Here is an 18,218-nt window from a genome sequence, read left to right on the forward strand (position 1 = left end):
TGGCAGCATGAACATCCATCGGGTGAATAAATCTACATGCACGCTTAAACTTCACGCCCACTAGAACACTTGGGCCAAATACAGAAAAACGTAATGTAAGTAGTCAAGTGGTCAAGTGCAAAGACAGCAAGTGTGGTTATTTGGACGCAGCCAATATTTCCCCATGTGCTAAAAACTTTTTCGGAAGGCAAAGATCCGGAATAAGATCCTCTTTTTGGTACTAAAACAACGTCAGGGTTCTTGTTGGATGTACCTGCGCATCTGACTTGTGCAATAATAAATGTGACGTCAAGACGTCATTTTGGCCGCTGTGAGTGCGTGTTGTCGAGAGAACTGACGAGACTGCGTCTTTCCTCCTCGAAAATATAATTACCTGAATCATCAAAAGGCTGGATTAAGAGCGTTTGGGGGGTCGAATCGAGATCACAATCTTTTAACGATTAATCGTGCAGCTCTATGAGATATAAAAAGAAAATTAATTTATGTAAGATGTTATATGTTGTAATGTTATAAGTAGATTTAGTGTATTGTGTAAATGTTAATTTCAACTTATGCTCTGCAGTATAATTCAAATTTTTTTTGCAGAATTGGGCATGCCTGAAATTAAAAGAGTCATCTACACACATACTTTGGAGAAACTAATGAAAATGTTGTTATTTTACAGAAAACTTTTATGCTCCACTATATATATATAATTTTTTTATATATATAAATTTGATAATGCAGTTTTGGACCCGCCAGCGAGTCCGCAGAGTGAAAGGGGTTTTAAAATACGGCAACATGAATATTGTGAGGATTTTTTTATTGTAAAATCTCTTAATTTAATGTTTTTTCTTTTGCGATTCCGGTATGAGAGCATTAAGACAGAGATGAGTTTATTGCATCCCTGATTAAAATTTAGTAGCAAAGAAAAAAGCCATTATAAAATATAGCCTTTTTAAACCATTGAAATAACTTTTTGGATTGGCTTGTTTCTGGTTCTCTGTGTTTCTCAATCCGAAGGCTGCATACATCAAGACTGTCTTATTTAAAAAATATTAACAATTTTAAAGTTGACTTTTATTCCTAGTTGATCGTAAATTGTTGTAAGATGCTTATGACTTACAATTGTAATGCTCAGTTTACTTAAATAAAACAGGCATGATAACGTATGCAGCCTGCATATGCGACCTTCAGAGATGGCTTGTCGGTCATCATAGTTACCATCTACCTTATTTTAGCATTCATTTATGGCTGCTGCCAACAAGATGAAGGGAACTCATTAAGTTATGACCTAACTTTACTATGTGTGCCAAGCTCTTTGTGTTCTTAAACCATTTTTGACAGCATTAAATAGTCTATTGGTTTAAAATGACCACCAGTGTCTTGCTATTTATGTTTTGAATGCTACCCTCTTATTTAACTTCCCTTAGTCGACCACTCTCTGTGAAAACTGTTATTGGAGCCCCCGTAACAAGAAGTAAGTGTGAAGCGTTGTTATATACAGCACATACAGTATTTACATGTACGTCCCCGCCTGACTGCATAATGTTTTCTCAGGTAAAGTCATTGGCTCTAGGGTGTCCTCCACACCCGGTGCCCTCCAGCGCTCCCGCAGTGATGTGGATGTGAATGCGGCCGCCAGCGCCAAATCCCGCATGTCCAGTGCAACGCCCCAATCTCCCTTCAGCTCCGCCGCAGCTCTACCACCGGGCTCCTACGCCTCTCTGGGTGAGACCTGATTCCTGTCCCATCCATCTTCTCTCCTCTCTCATCCCTAATTAGGAATTTTAATAAAATACTCATAAAAATCAGTGGCTTTTATGGCTGCAGCGGCCCATTAATAAAACTGATGGGCACTATAGATGCTATTAAGCTGCTCTCTGATGAGGAACAAACGACGATGGTGTCACAAATGTTCTGCCATTTATTATCCCTTAAGGTTTTTTTATTAAGTAAAGTTATTTTAGAAAAGCGTAAAAAAGGCAGTTCTGTCACTAAAATGTGATTGGATCATCTACATCTGATGCAGATGGGTAATAGAAGCAATTTAGGTTATATTACACAACCAAGAGTGCTGTTGATAAAATAGTCTAAAATAGTAAGAAATGTGACTGGCTGAATTTGTTGACTAAAAAGTTAACTTCAAAGACTGCTTGTGCTATGTTGCTTGGCTTCTGTTAACAGCTGGCTTATATAGCTATATTAAGCAAAATAGATTACTGTAATACTTGTTAAGAGGTTATAATAATAAAAAAATAATTAAAGGAATAATTCACCCAAATATGAAAATTCTCATTTCTCCCCTCATGTCATCCTAGATGTTGACTTCTTATCTGGAGTTCAAATATGGTGGCATATCAATAAAGTCAAATCTCATTGGTTTTTGCGTGTCTGGTGACAAAACATGCATATGACAACCATTCACAAGGCACGCAAAAATGAATAACTGCGTCCCAATTCACCAACTTATTTTCTGCTCTAAAAGTATGCACAGTTTTTGCCATGTGAAACTATACATTTTAGTGCATAGAAAATAGTAATGGGATATACTAACGCATAACGAAAGCAAACGTTGTTGAATAGACAAAATGTGTAATTGTTACCAATAATACACATCAAAATACAAGAATAGTAGGCGAATTTGACGAATCAATTGAGATTCAACAATATCAACTTGTTTTTACGTGTCTAGTGACAAAACATGCATATGACAACTATTTACTTGGCATGCAAGAACCAATTGTTGCGTCTGAATTCACCTACTAATTCAGTGTCCGTAAAGTATGCACAGTTTTTCTTATGGGAAAGTTTGGTTCCAAAACGCAATAAATCAATTTTGACTAATTTTGGGAAAAATGTGTTTTCTATACCAAGAAAGTAACAAGATGAAAACCACTATTTTCTGTTTTTAAACTTTCACATAGCATCTTTAAGTTATAAAAACATTAAAAATTTAAATTCATAATTAGATTTTTAAAGGTTTATTATAAAAAATAATTTTTTCCGCAAGATGCAATAAATCCATGCCAAGTTTTTTTTCAAAAAGCTATAAATCTATTGAATCAATATATAAATGTGAATTCATCTTTGGTATTTGCTTTGATGTTATATTCATTTAGTTGACTAGTGGTATACTTAATTAATCAAAACACTTACTTTGTCATATTAAGAACACTGTCATTGCTGCTGTCATCCTTGGGATGTCGTCGCTGAACTTTTTTTTACAGCGATCAGCTGTAAAATGTTTTGGTCCTGCTCGATTTTCGTTGATTTCGATGTAAAATAATCAAAAGTTTTTCATAAGATCCCTGGGGTCAATGTGACAGAAGCTTGATTCCATGTGTATTCAGCGCGCCAGCATTGTTGTTTACAATGCGTGGAATGATGCGCTGTGATTGGTTGAGCGGATTTATTGCATTCTGCAGAGAAGGAGAAGTGGCGTTTATCGCGTTTTGGGAAAAAGGGAGACAAGATGACAGAATAACACACCGGATATCGGATTTTGCGTAAAATTAAGAATTAATTTTTAATACTGACCTGATACAATACTGATTTTGTTGGTAACTCCTTTTTTTTTTAAATTCCTTTTATTGCGCTTTGGAAGCAAACTCTTCAAATACATTTTAGTCCATAGCAAAAGAGGGTGCAAGTACCGGGATATAATAATGTGTAACAGCAGCAAATGTTGTTGCCTAGACAATATTGTAATTGTTAACATTAACGCACATCAAAACACAACGAATAGTAGGCAAATTTGGAGGCATTTATTTAAATTCAACTACATCAACTTGCCACCATATTTGAACTTACCGATCTGGGGTGCGTTTCCTGAAGGCAACTACGGTTGCAAGTATTCTCTGTTATTTTAACTTGCTCTCATCCAACAAGCAAAACTCATCTCCTGACAATGCCACTAACTATCTCTTACTCTGTGTAATGTTCTCTCTGTTCCGCTTTCTAATCCCATAACTCCTCATGTCATGACTGATCAAAGAGATTTTATTTCCTTACCTGCAGTCACACTTGGTAGCTCCTGTGTGCTTCCATGCAAGGCCTGTTTTTTCAACATATCCCTGTCTTCCACGCTTCCATGGGCTTAAGTGACTCTAATCTCTGCTTCTTATGCCTCTCCTCTCACCCCGCACACCTCTGCTTTTGTTTTGTGTTTTTGCCATAAAGACGGTGCGCCTGGTAAAATAGATGGTAAGATGTTTGTGTATATGTATGTGTATGAATGATTAGATGTATGTGTCCTATCGAAGAGATTCAGGCTGTCTTCTGTCAAATCTGATGACTGACAGTCATATAGCTGGTAGTGTGCATGATCTGTGTGCATGATGTACCCCTCCCCTGACAGTATTTGTACATCTTACCAGTGAAAGAAACCACTTAAAAAAGTCAAATGATTCTGTCTAGGTAACCTGTTTGTAATATCATGCCCAAGGTTCTTTTTGGTTGATCTTTATAGACTTAATATATAGAGAGTAGTAACAGCCATGTATCTCTATGACTTGACAGTTGAATCAGTATTTTATTTGTATGTAGGTTCTGCTTTCAACATGTTGTGGTATTGGTTAAGTTTATGGTTCATTCTAAAACAAACCATGGCTGGCATTCACATGGATAGACACTGAAGGTTGCCATGTTGCTGTTACTGGTAACTGTTGTTATTTTGCAGTGTGAGCTGTACTATGTAGGGGTACGGTAGAAAATTTTGTACAGGTTTATATATATAGTACTGTGCTAAAGTCTTACGCTGCGTTCAGACCAGCCGCGGTAGAGGCGTCAAGCGCAAGTGATTTCAATGTTAAGTCAATGTGAAAACGCGTTGACGTGCATCTTATTCCGCCTCATTCGCGCATCTAGTTCGAGCGAATGGCGCGAATTGAGCTTTGACGCGGCAAATGTGCGAAACGAAAAATTTGAAATTTGCCGGAAAAATGCAACACCTTACCCAATCAGGAGCTTGCTCTAGTAGTGACGTGATTACAGAAAGCGAGCGGAGTCGCAGAAGCCCCTCCCATGACGCGAATTTCCACATGAATGTCTCGTTGACCAGAATTTCACCCGTGGCTTTCACACGCGAATGAAGCAAGTAAACTCAAAATGTTCAAGCGGCAAACTAGACGCGGTAGATGCGATTTTGACACCTCAAACGCGGTCAGACCACCATGCCAGAATTAGATTTGTTGTTTTTGCAATGTTATAGTGATCATATATAATTGTTTCTCAATCTGTTTAATAGAATACATCCAGAAAATACAGGAAATGTGTTTATAGTATTAAAAACTGTATAAAAATTTAAACTGATATGTCAAGTTTTTAGGGTAAACTCTCCTTCCACTTGAGCAATAGCAGGAAACTGCAGGATCTCTTAAACCTTAATAAAATTAAATCCTAATTTTAAAGAAATTTGTCGTTTTACAAAAACACTCAAGATGTGTTTAGTGCCAAGAGAGGTCACACTAAACACTGACGATGCCTAAAGAAGACATTTAGTCCTGAATGTTTTATTTTTTGTACATATTTCCAGTATTTTCTGTTTGTATTTTAATAAAATAGATTGAAAAGTAAATATGGATGGACATTAAAACTTCTAACACAACAAGTCTGGTGGTGGTGGCCTAAGACTTTTGCACAGTACTGTATAAAACATTTCACATTTTTCAAAAAGACCATGCAGTATTTAGAAAATATGGCTTGTTATTAAAGTTATTCATAATTTTTGCTTCAAAGCGAATATTGTGTCATATATTATCATTGTATTTATTTTAAAAAACAACTTTTCATACAGCATGTCTTAAAACTCATTTTAGTGTATGTTTATAGTTCACAATGTAATCCCTATGTTTGTCCTTAGTACAGTATCTCTGTCAGTTACCGTTGTTGTTAAAGGGATAGTTCAACCAAAAATATACATCATCATTTACTCACCCTCATGTTGTTTTAAACCTGCATGAGAAGATATTTTGAAAAATAATGGTAACCACACAGTTGACGGTACACACTGACTTCCATAGTAGGAAAAACCAATAACGTGGAAGTAAATGGGTGCCATCAACTGTGTGGTTCCATTAAAATATCTTCTTTTGTGTTCAACAGAACTCAAACAGGTTAAGAACAACATGTGGGTGAGTAAATGATGACAGAATTTTATATTTTTTGGTGAAATATCTCTTTAAGTAGCCTTTTAGTGTCTCTCTTTCTGTGTCAGTCATTCAATGCATTTCTTATGTTCTTCAGTTCTTATGTTTTCTGCATTATTTAATCTCACTTGCTGTTTTACATTGCAGGTCGTGTGCGTACAAGGCGGCAGAGCTCAGGTAACACAGTCAACGCTAGCAGCACAGTGACGGATAGCCGCGGTCGAAGCAGAGCGAAAGTGGTGTCTCAGTCCCAGCGTAAGTGTCCATGTAGCAAGCATACTACTTTATTCAAGCTTCACTTTCATTTGTAACACCCTTGTACAATCAGATTTTTTTAGCCTGATAATAACAACTCTTAACCACTGGCCTGCCACCATCCTCATCTTCCTTTGTCTGTGTTAACTTCGTTTTTAATGTTTTCACAACCCAAGTTTGGCATCTTGCTAAACATGAAGTTTATAGCACCATTACAAAGTCAACACTGTTTTAGGATCATGTATTTAGATTTAAGTTGCTAGAGCACGAACAAACAACATCTTGCCTGGTGCATGCTGGGTAACCATATGTCACATCAAGCGTCTTTTGTAACTGGCTACTTTTCACCTGTCGGTTGCCTTGCCTTCATACACAAGGATCCAGATCAGCTAATCCCACTAGTGGTAAGAATCCAGTTCATCAAAATAAAACCATTACCCCTTCAGGAGGAACAGTGCATGAGTCACACGTCTACCATGTTGCATGACTGCTTTTTTTTAATGGAATCATATTTTTATTTTTTTAGGTCTGCCATTATGTTAATGCTTTGATGTCTGTCTTTGCAAATATGTCACTTGTATGTTGTTATGCTACCATGTCTGTGTAGAATAGGCTTTGGATCTCGCCCTGTTTGTCTTCCAGATATTTTGTGTTTTTTGTATTTCATCTGTCCGTCTGTATCTCTCAAATATTCAGCTGTCCAATTATTTTTAGGAACCTTTGCTTGTCAAATCAGCATAAAGGGAGTTAAGCGTATAGTAATTGTTAATGTAAATATGCTTCATGGTTGGGCAAATGTTTTTATATCGTTATTACTTTATATAATTTTTCCTTGTGTTTGTTTTTATTTTTCTGATTATATAATCTTGATTGAATTGAATTTTGATTGTCAATACAGTCACGGTACATTAAGAATTGTTCGCTCAAAAGATTGCATTTTTGGAAGTGAATTTAGCCTTAATCTACTAAATGATAAGCACAGCAGAGCCAGAGGCTTCTGGTGGATAATTAGACGGAAAGCCAAGTTGCTAACAGTGGTCGTCTTAATTTTCCTTTACAGCCGGCAGCCGATCCAGCTCTCCGGGGAAGCTATTAGGGCACACATATGGCAGAGTTCCTCGGGCCACTGCCCCAACAACGCCCTCAGACAAGTACTCGAGGATCCCGAAAAGTCAGGGCTGCAGCCGGGAAACCAGCCCCAGCAGATTGGCCTTGGGTAAGGCCTGCATACTCGCATCTTAACACTAGTACCATTTCTGTATGTGACCCAGAATGTTTACTAGAACAATGCCCTTGATTAGTTATTGACAGAATCAATAATTGGTAATAATTTGAAATCAACATAAATATAAAAATTTATCTTGGTTTACTTTCTTAAAGGAACAGTTTGTCCAAATATAAACATTCTGCCATAATTTACTACTCATGCCATCCTAGATGTACAGAACTGGGCAAAAATCTTAAGCCACCATGTTACCATTAGATTTATTGTTTTTGCAATAGTATAGTGAACATATCTTATTACTTCTTTGGTTCTTTATTAGAATACAACCAGAAAACAGGAATTTTTTTGTGTGAAAAGAGGCTCAGCATTCATTTAAGATGCTGATGCAAATGTTTATGGGAATACCGACTCTGGCTCCTCATTATCATCTTCCGTGTGTGATTTATATACCCGTTATAAAACGATGACAGGCCTGACTGCTTCCATCTCTTCAGCTTCTTGGCTTCATCTTGAGCTCTTTGTGTTTTGTCAGCCTATTGTAAGAAATGTTTTTATTTGTGCGTGTCTTACGAAGCTGACTTTTAAAGATTTGACCAATAAATCTCATGCTACCATTATGAGCTCATTATATTTAACTGAAAGTTCAGTAAGTCTTTATATAAAAACTGACCGGGAATATTTGGAATAGTTGAAAATACTTTGGACTTAAACCACGTTAAATTTTTTAAAAATATTTTTAAAGGTGCACCAAGCAGTTTTTCCACAGGTTTTACCCCTTAAGATATTAGTAATATTTAAATTCTTTAGACTTTAATATACAGCAGGTTTCTAAAGATTACAAAAGACTTAAGGGCCGTTCACATTATAACGATAACTAAAAAATATATAGTTTTGAAAATCGTTTTATATTAAAGACAAAAGCGGAGTTCACACCATAACTATAAGGCTGTTTACACTTGGCATTGCGTTTTCGTCGATCGGATCACAAGTGGACGACGTTAATGCCAGGTGTAAACAGTGTTCAAAACGTTTTGAGCTCGTCCACTTTCGACCACTTTCAACCACGTCCAGAGGTAGTCGAAACCACTTTCGATCGGATCGCTTTGGAGTTGCGGAACGCACATGTGGTTGAATGCGTTCGAACAGCCACACGCGACCGCCTTCTCTCCGCCCATTTATCTAATCTGAGGTATTAAACACAAGTTTTACGTCTTTTTTGACTTCTGGCGTGAACATACGGTGAACAGCGCTATTTTTAGCCTTTCATTGATAAAACTAAGCGGCTGATCTCCGTAGTTTCGTTTTGAAAGCGTGTGAAAGTTGAGCGATCCTATTTCATCAATTGCGCTGAAAATTCAGAGAAAGCTCATACATACACATGTACAAAAGTCTGTGCAGCATGTTTACTTGCTAAACAAGCAGTGGACTTCGACATAATATTAGTTTGCGTCCATATAAACTCATAATTACTCTCGCTCGGGTTTGAATGACAGCAGAAAGACTCGCCCACCGTCTCACAGACCACCCCCTCACAGTATTCAGCACAGAAGCGGTCGAAAGTGGACAAAAGAGACGGATTTAAATACCAGGTGTAAACGTAATGTGTCTCTCTCGTCCACTTGTGATCCGATCGATGAAAACACATCTTAATACCAAGTGTAAACAGTCCCTATAACGATAAATATACAACAAACGATATCATTGGGATCACTTTTTGAGCGATTTTTTTTTTTTTACCCACCTGATGAACGATAAACCATTGACAGCCAATCAAATCTATTTGAACTTCAAGTGCAAGCGCACTTCAAATGACACTGGAAAAGATCAATGCGGAGGTCTATAACATAAAATTGTATTACACAAACTAGATTCACTGTTTAGACTTACACGAAACGCAGCGTGTTGAGGACATCTGCAGGTTACCCACTGTGTAAATGTAACAAGAACAGCATATTTACTTATTCAGTGACATGTAAATAATTTTTGCAACAGTTTTTATTAAAAGAAATATCCAATAAAAGTTAATGTCATTCGTGAGCGAATTAGCATAAAGTTATCGTTATAATGTGGACGCTAATATATTATATTTATCGTTATAATGTGAACAGCCCTTTATAGTCATTTGCATGTATAAAGCTTTAAAAGGGGGATTTCATACGGACAGTGATTTGCAATGACCTGTCAATGAGATTTTTGACCACCTCTTGAGAAAGTAAAAACTTTATGCAAATTTAAGTTAAAAACTTATGGCAAATGTGCAATGACATCATGTAGTGTCTACCAAAGAGCTCATGTGATCCGTCTTCCGAGTAGGAAAATGGAGTAGTTCTGTTTGATTTATCTCTACCCAGTTTTTATGAAAGGTAATGCATTAAGAGCACGTCCTAAATTGTCAGTTTGATACAAGCGTTGAAAATAATTCATCTTATATACGATTAAGTTATTTTCTTGATGGAATGACTTGGTGCGCCTTTAATGCTGCACAACTGCATTAATGTTTTCTAAATCTAACTTTGCTTTAAATGTTTAACCATTCTGAACCAAAAGGGACCTGTGAGTGACCAGCCCGACCAAAGCCGCCTCCCTCAACACCCATCCTTTCTCTTTGCTTTGACCCCATGGCCTCACTAATGCCCTAACATGTGTTCTAACAGCCAGGCTATGTGGTAAAGCTCTTCTTCCTGCCACTTCTCCCTATCGCACGCTAGCACGGAGCAGTCGCATCCCCCGCCCCAGCATGAGTCAGGGGTGCAGCCGTGACACCAGTCGCGAGAGCAGCCGTGACACCAGCCCCGCTCGGGGCTTTACTCCTCTTGGTGAGTAGAGCTGATTAGTGGAGTCCAAAAAACAACAACCTACCCTTCCCAAGTCCCACTTTTCAACTTTCCCTCCTATTCTATTGGGCCTCGATCTGTGGATTTTTCTTTCCCTAGTATGAATGATGTAAAGCTGTCTTTTTCTTGCCCTCTCATGCATGCACTAAGTTTAAATCGATAGTTTTGCATGACAATGACTTCAAACATGAATATTAATATTTAAGTTTTGATTGTTATTGAATAACCTTTTTATGGAACCTGCTTAATATTCATGAGCCAACTCTTAAGATGCACATCATTTTGCATAAATTTACATTCATCTAGGAATGTACGCAATATAAGACAACATTTACATTTTACAAATTTCAGTTTATGTGAGCTTAAGAAATGCTGACATAACATACCTAATATCAATACTCAGGGTGCTTGAATGTTCTGTGCTGTTGTGTGTTTTGATATGTAAATCGTGTAAGTGCACATTGTGTTCATTTGTCCATCAATAGAACATTTATATGCCGTTTTCTTTGTAACATGTGGATGAAGACGGCTGATCTTAAAAAATGAAAAATAATATGGCAAAGCAAAACACTGCAATGCAGAGCTCATTGCATTGTGTATTCATTGTGTATAATCTGCTACTGCTGCTTCTGAATGCTGTCTATTCCACAGTAGGGAGCAGGGAAACTCATGCATGTTTGTCACTTGACTAGTTGACTAGTTTCTCCCACGGATGGGGCTCAGTGTTTGTAGTGTGCCACTAATCCTGCCTGGGGTGTTACCCCTCTTCCTGTCCTCTTTCAGCCTCCCGACGCCACTCTCGTTCCACCAGCGCCTTGTCCACGGCCGAACCCGTGGGCCAGTCAGGTGACCTGCATGATCCCTCTCATGGTTCCTCAGACGGGGCCGCATGCATGCATTCATTCATTCATTCATTCATTCATTACTTTATTACTTTTGAGAATGGGGACCCACTGGGGTGCCACCTGTCACTTAAAGGTGACATAGGAGTATTTATCCTTGTTCTGTGATGTGACATGTAGACAACAAAAAAAAATTGTTTGGGTCTGTAATGTTTTAGAAGCTTCCTAAAAACCTCTCTAAGAAAGCTCTATTAGGGTGGGGGATTTTAAACAAGTGGTTTTGCACCTATTTGGCTCCCCCTACTGGCTAAACCTGCAATCTCATTACTGATTGGCTGACTTTGCTGCCACTCAAAAAATGTAGCCAATTGTTTTAAAGTGGAAGGGCAGTTAGATGCCTGTGATGTCATAAGCATCAGTTTTTCAGATTGGGCTGTTTTCTTGCTGACATTTCTAAAAGAGGAATTTCTATGAGACTGAGAAGTTTAGCATGTTTAGCACTTTTTGTATGTTTGTGAATGTGGGTAGACTACCATTATTCAACAAAGACAAGGTAAAAATGTTTTTTCATTCTCTGTCCCCTTTAGATTTAGATTATGATGATGGTGATGAATCATTGAAAGTTTACGGTTCAAGGAAATCACTCTTCTGTCTGAAATGTGACGTTTTATGCTTTTTGCCATTTTTGTTTAAATTCATCATTCTCATAAAGATTATTTTAATTTGCTGGTCTTTGGTAAAGTTGGTAAAATTGTCATTTTAGTTCTTTACTCCATTCTTTGCTCGTTGAAGTGTTAATATACATGACATATTTGCATTTTACGCATACAAAAAAAAATGAAATCACAAATGGCTTTAAATCACAATGAAACGGAAAAGGCGGTTGTCTGTTTTCCCAGTTGTGAGGTATATCTGAGTGAAATGGCTTCTGAAATGAGAAAAAAGGTAGGAAGGGACTTGAATTTGTCCATCGAGAATTGATTGGATTGTTGGAAATTGGGTAATTTATGCCATCTTTTCCCGGGCCCCACCCTCTCGCCATTCCTCGTGATCGTAAAGAAAAAAGATTGTTTCGAGGAGGGAAAGGGGATTTGCGTTTTTGATTTAAGATTATGAGGACACATGAATTGAAAAAAAAATGAAGCTTGCAGATGAGTCATTTGTAAAAAAAATTAAAATACCACAGGATTAGAAAAAAAAGAAGTTTTTAATTTCAATTTCATTGTGACTTTTAGTTGTCTCTGCTTGGCATGGAAAAAATGACACACATTATCTTTACAGCAGTATGATTTAATATCAATATCACAATTTTTTAGTGCAGTTTGGCTTCATCTTTTTACTTTCCATCTTTGGTTTAAGGCAACCATAATTCATCTACTCTATGCAGGTGACTTTTCTGGGCTTATGTTTTATATGATGTGTTGGGTTGTATCAGACTGTCAATGTTTCTTTCACTTTCCATTTCCATATGTCATCCTCATGCTTTTCGTTTTGCGAAATGAGCCTGATAAGATAACTTTGCCCTCAACTTCAGGTTGATGTCATCAAAGGTGCAAGTATGTGTTAACTAATTTTTGTCATTTCTCACTATACTGTCCGGTGTTTAAACCCCACAGATCGATTTGGTCTGATCCATCAGGCTCGTATTTCTGCGTCAGTCAATGCCATGAGGGTCCTGAACACTGGGACAGAGGTGGAAGCTGCCGTGGCTGATGCTTTGGTAAGAAAAATGATAGACCTGTCAGAATTAAGTACACCAGAGAATTGTTTGAAAAAATATTATGATGAAAATACCCTCTCCCTTATACAATAATATCATATTAAAGGTCACCTAATATGAGAAATTCACTTTTATATATTGTTTGAACATAATTGTGCGTCACAACCACCCTGTAATGATAGAAATCTGCCCACTCCTTTCTTTTAAATCCTTGTTAAACCCTAAAAAGTCTCATGGGTCATGCTGTTGCTGTTATCTGAGCAAACTGACATCACTTTGCGCAGGCTCCGCCCATAACCTTCCAAAGACCACAGTTAGGTCATAATTTCTATTTCGCTTCACAAAATTCATTACAGCACGTTCATTATGAACAATAAAGTAAGGTGATTGCCTTATTAAAAACTGTGTATGTTTTCGGTATAAATAACAGTAAAGGGGAAGGGGAGCAGCAGCTCAGTAGGCTTTGTGCCCAGCTGCGCTGCTTCATGGGCTTCGGCCAGCTCCTTGTTTCCTGTCTGCCATTGTTGGACAAACTGATTAATCCAGGTGTGTCTGATTATTGTTGTTGTGACTACTGAGGTCAGGCACACCTGGATTAATCAGTTTGTCCAATAATGGCAGACAGGAAACAAGGAGCCGGCCGAAGCCCAGGAAGCAGTGCAGCTGGGCACAAAGCCCGTTGCATTTAAAGAGGCACAAACCAAAACAGCGCTTTTTCTTCTGCATACCCAAAATGGGCCTTTTTAACATGGTATAATAAATGATCTATAGGGTATTTTGACCTAAAATTTTACTGGCACATTCTGGGGACACCGGTGACTAATATTACAGCTTGAAAAATTGCCATATTAGGTGACCTTGAACTAGAGTAAAATTGTCAACATTAATCTACAATCCTACAACATAATTCCTGTCCTCAGCTGTATTATGAGGATACATTTTTCAGATTATGTCTTTTGTACTACGTCTTTACTATTGTTGAAATGCATCTCTTTACTCTTCCTCTCTTGGTTGTCTTCAGCTGTTAGGAGACTCCAGAAATAAGGTAGTGCTTCCGTTTATCTATTGTGTTTGTAATTTTAATTAATATAGCAAATGCAAATAGCATTTTGGGCACAAACATTTGCGCTCATTTCATTAAGTTGGCAAGCAACCATCTTATCGCCACATAAGTCTCATTTTCTGCATCAGCACCACAGATTATATATATCTCATTTATATATCACTATATATGTTGTAGACACATTATTATTATTATTAATTTTACATGTGACATCAGAGTAGGATTAAGTTGCAAAGCAGGACAGATGTTATGGATTAGCATGACACATCCCCTTTGCTAAATAAGTAGATGTAATTATCCAAGCGTGACACACTCTTCACTTACATCATCTTCCCCAGAAACTCAGACGGTTCTTAATGCATTACCAACTGCTGGAAATTGTCTGTGACCAGTTTGAATTATTGACGCTCACTCACACCAAACATAGGAACTGTTTTACACTCCAGTAAAGGAACATTCAAAGTTAATAAACGAAATTAACTTTTAAAATAAACTTTTTGCCACCAGCCGCTTTGGTTTTTCCAATGATTAATTACTTTTAACGCTGCATGGCTTTCTCATTTCAACAGCATCCTTGTGTTTGAATTGAGTAATGCACAGTGTCTCACCTTGTTAGTTGCTTATCTGCTCTATGCTCTTCTCAGCGCAAGCCTTTGAGAAGGAGGTACGAGTCAGACGACGACGCCAACAGCGACGCGTCCAGCGCTTGCTCCGAACGTTCCTATAGCTCCCGTAACGGAGGCATCCCGCACTACCTGCGGCAGACGGAGGACGTGGCGGAGGTGCTGAACCACTGCGCCAGCTCCAATTGGTCTGAGAGGAAGGAGGGCCTACTGGGTTTGCAGAACCTACTAAAGAGTCAGCGTATTCTCAGGTGAGGCCTTTCGAGAGTAGTGGCCTATTGCAAATGGTCCTTGGTTGTGTGTATAATTGCGTTTTCATTGCCTCTAGAACAATTTTTACCAAAAACACATCTAAATTATTTCCAGTTTACAGTGTAGCACAATATATTTGTGTATTTTTAGAGCACAGGTCTTCAATAGGGGGTCTGGGGACCCTTGGGGGTCCGTGGTGGTATTACTGGGGGTCATTCAAATGTTGCTTGAATGCAAAATATTTAATTTTTTAAAAACTAATAGACCAATAAATGAGGAGTATAACTTTCTCACAATAAATTTTGTGTTAACATACTATATGTCTCCTGCAATAAAACAAATAAAATTTGTTTTAAGGAAGTGGAATCTGTATAGTTAGATACAGATATGATGCAGGTGTGAATAGACCTTTCATCTGCAATTTGTTTTGCCTCTTCGTTCAGTTCTGGGTCTGAATAGGTCTTCAATCCCATCTGTTTTGTGTTTCAGCCGTGTGGAGCTTAAGAGGCTTTGTGAGATCTTCACCAGAATGTTTGCTGATCCTCACAGCAAGGTAACCTGCATGAGGAGACATCTGTAACCCTGTGACAGCTCACACTTCATCTACTGTGTATAACAATGGCTGAATTAATGGAAGCATTCTCATGTTTTTTTTTTTCATTATAAAGGATTATCCTAAAATATGTGCTGTTGTGAAATGGTTTAACTGAAAAGATGGCTTAATTTAGCAAAACAGTATAGTTATCTAACTATTTAAAGGAATGTGTTTGTACTAATGGAATGTGTTTTTCTGTTGTTTGCATGGTCTGCCTTGATGTGGATTTTAACAATAGAGAGTAAGTAGATCTTACAAATACTTAAATGGTGTTTTTGTATTGTTTTCTATTTTGCCAAGCATCACTATTATTATTGCCCATACTAAAGGCCGGAGTATAGTAGAATTTTTTACGCGCACGCGTGGGTCCAGTGCGTGTAACAAAATTTTCGTCATCTGAAGAGTGTGTGTGTGTGTACACGCACCAGGATTTTTTTTAAACCTACAAACATTTTACGCGTAGGTCACGCATGCGCATACAGGACTATGTAGTATGTAGGCCACGAGAGGTATTGTAATTTGTCACAATGAGCATGCTCAAATGTCAGCGCATGTGTATAAGTCAAATGAACTATGCTTTGCAAGTCTATGCGTTCGAATAAAATTAGACTATACGCAGGGCTTAAGGGTTACGTGTTTGATCTAAACCTCTAGCCCCAGAGTTTAACAGAAGTTGTGCTATATACATGAGGGATAAGTAACTTATGCAGATTGTTATGGAGACACGTGCCATTACTAGGGCTGTCAAACGATAATTTTTTCAAATCGAATTAATTACATAATGTGCCGATAACTAATCTAATCGCATAATACATTTTTTATTAAATGTAAAATAATACTGCCTACGATGTAAAAAAATAATGTATGTTATTTTAACCCACATTTTATAAGACCAATAATATTGGACCCCCATACGTTTTCTCTAATTTAGCGCATTTGTCTGCTCACCATATGAGAAATGCGTTTCTTTTATCAGGAACCCTTTCGACGTGTATGTAGCAGGCACGTTTTTTTTTACATGACCCGTGAGGCACATAGGTTCCCATGTCGCACCGAACACATATTTTGACATAATGAGCCACACACATTGAACCCGAACACATATTTGCGTTTTTGCCTCCTCGGAAGAGCACCGGCCCCAACTACTTTAGACACTTGCAGTCGCGTACACACAAAACTTTTCATGTCTTGTGCTTAAATATTTAAATTGTCAAGGCCTGAAAGCATGTGAGATAATAAACTTTTGTGACTATGCAGCACTAGCTTGATCAGGTGTGTTAAATTTGTTAAAAAATTTAACGTGTTTCTTCCCCCATAATTAATTAATCTTATTAACGAGTTAAATTAACAGCCCTAGCATTACATTTTAATTTAACTGAACTTATCTTATTTATACATTCTGAACGATAAAATGGGAGACTTATGGGACGTACATACCAAACGCGAATTCAATTATTTGCGAGAGTAGATTACATACAAAGACTCGTGGCGATGCAAATGGCGTGAATTGGGCCACGCGTTTGCTCAAAAATATTGAAAATATTTAACTCAAGGTAAATTCGCAACATTATATTGAAGGAGGGAGTCAACAACATATCTAAGGACTAGAATATCTAGAATATATTTATATAATATCCATTATATATATATATATATATATATATATATATATATATATATATATATATATATATATATATATATATATATATATATATATATATATATATATATATATATATATATATATATATAGCGGCTTCTAGGGTGTTTCAGTTTAATAAAACAATACTAGATGGTTGCATACTGGTGGCCATAGTCAAAAGAGATCAGTCTTTTGATATTCTATTCTATATATATATATATAGAATAGAATATCAAAAGACTGATCTCTTTTGACTATGGCCACCAGTATGCAACCATCTAGTATTGTTTTATTAAACTGAAACACCCTAGAAGCCGCTAAAAACTAAGGACATACCTTACTGTTGAATGTCCAAGTATTCACCATATGTGACCCTGCTTGTGAAAACCCAGCTAAAGTCATTTTTAAAAAAGTCAACCTACATAATATAAAGAACATTCTGTGAAAATATAATCTTGATATCTTTAATATTGAGTAAGATCTTGTCAAAAATGAAAGTAAAATCATTTTGTGGAATCAAACTTTGATGCTCCTAATCTCATAATGAGGCAATGAGACCTTAATTTCATAGGTAGGGTCACATATTTAATAAAGGTAACAAGACCCATCTAGTTTTAAAACCTTTTTCTCACCAACCAATGATGGATTGATGTCCTTCTAGGTGTTTAGCATGTTCTTGGAGACTCTGGTGGACTTCATCACTGTACACAGGGAGGATCTTCAAGACTGGCTTTTTGTACTCCTCACTCAGCTACTGAAGAAGATGGGAGCTGACCTCTTGGGTTCAGTCCAAGCTAAGGTCCAAAAGGCTCTGGACATCACACGGTAAGTCTCTAGTCTTAGTTCTGGTCTAGGTTTGTCTACCTGTTGACCACATGTGTTTGTTACAACTCTTAACATTGAAAAAAATTACTTTCTTACTTAGTATTTTTGTCTTGTTTTCAGTAGAAATATCAAACATTTCTTAAAGTAAGATGCTTTTTCTTGATGAACAAAATGACCTAAGAAAATTAATAAAATTTAAGTCAATTTAAAC

General features: G+C 37.2%; 1 protein-coding gene across 33 annotated transcripts in view; it reads left to right on the top strand.

Annotated features, from left to right (window-relative positions):
• clasp1a (cytoplasmic linker associated protein 1a) overlaps window positions 1-18,218 on the top strand; it is an 86,990-nt gene that overhangs the window by 51,853 nt on the left and 16,919 nt on the right. For 5 of the 33 annotated variants that reach the window (XM_073855304.1, XM_055216444.2, XM_073855318.1 and 2 more), the window contains 13 exons: window positions 1,413-1,459; window positions 1,540-1,710; window positions 4,162-4,185; window positions 6,276-6,383; window positions 6,761-6,787; window positions 7,444-7,599; window positions 10,263-10,424; window positions 11,226-11,288; window positions 12,901-13,004; window positions 14,026-14,049; window positions 14,712-14,941; window positions 15,432-15,495; window positions 17,844-18,007. In XM_073855304.1, the coding sequence (XP_073711405.1) occupies window positions 1,413-1,459; window positions 1,540-1,710; window positions 4,162-4,185; window positions 6,276-6,383; window positions 6,761-6,787; window positions 7,444-7,599; window positions 10,263-10,424; window positions 11,226-11,288; window positions 12,901-13,004; window positions 14,026-14,049; window positions 14,712-14,941; window positions 15,432-15,495; window positions 17,844-18,007 (1,344 nt within the window). The remainder of the gene's footprint in view (window positions 1-1,412; window positions 1,460-1,539; window positions 1,711-4,161; window positions 4,186-6,275; window positions 6,384-6,760; window positions 6,788-7,443; window positions 7,600-10,262; window positions 10,425-11,225; window positions 11,289-12,900; window positions 13,005-14,025; window positions 14,050-14,711; window positions 14,942-15,431; window positions 15,496-17,843; window positions 18,008-18,218) is intronic. The other 28 variants (XM_073855325.1, XM_073855327.1, XM_073855335.1 and 25 more) reach the window with 18 other exon arrangements.

Source organism: Misgurnus anguillicaudatus, chromosome 17 (assembly GCF_027580225.2).
Source record: "Misgurnus anguillicaudatus chromosome 17, ASM2758022v2, whole genome shotgun sequence".
NCBI classification, from domain to species: Eukaryota; Metazoa; Chordata; class Actinopteri; order Cypriniformes; family Cobitidae; genus Misgurnus; species Misgurnus anguillicaudatus.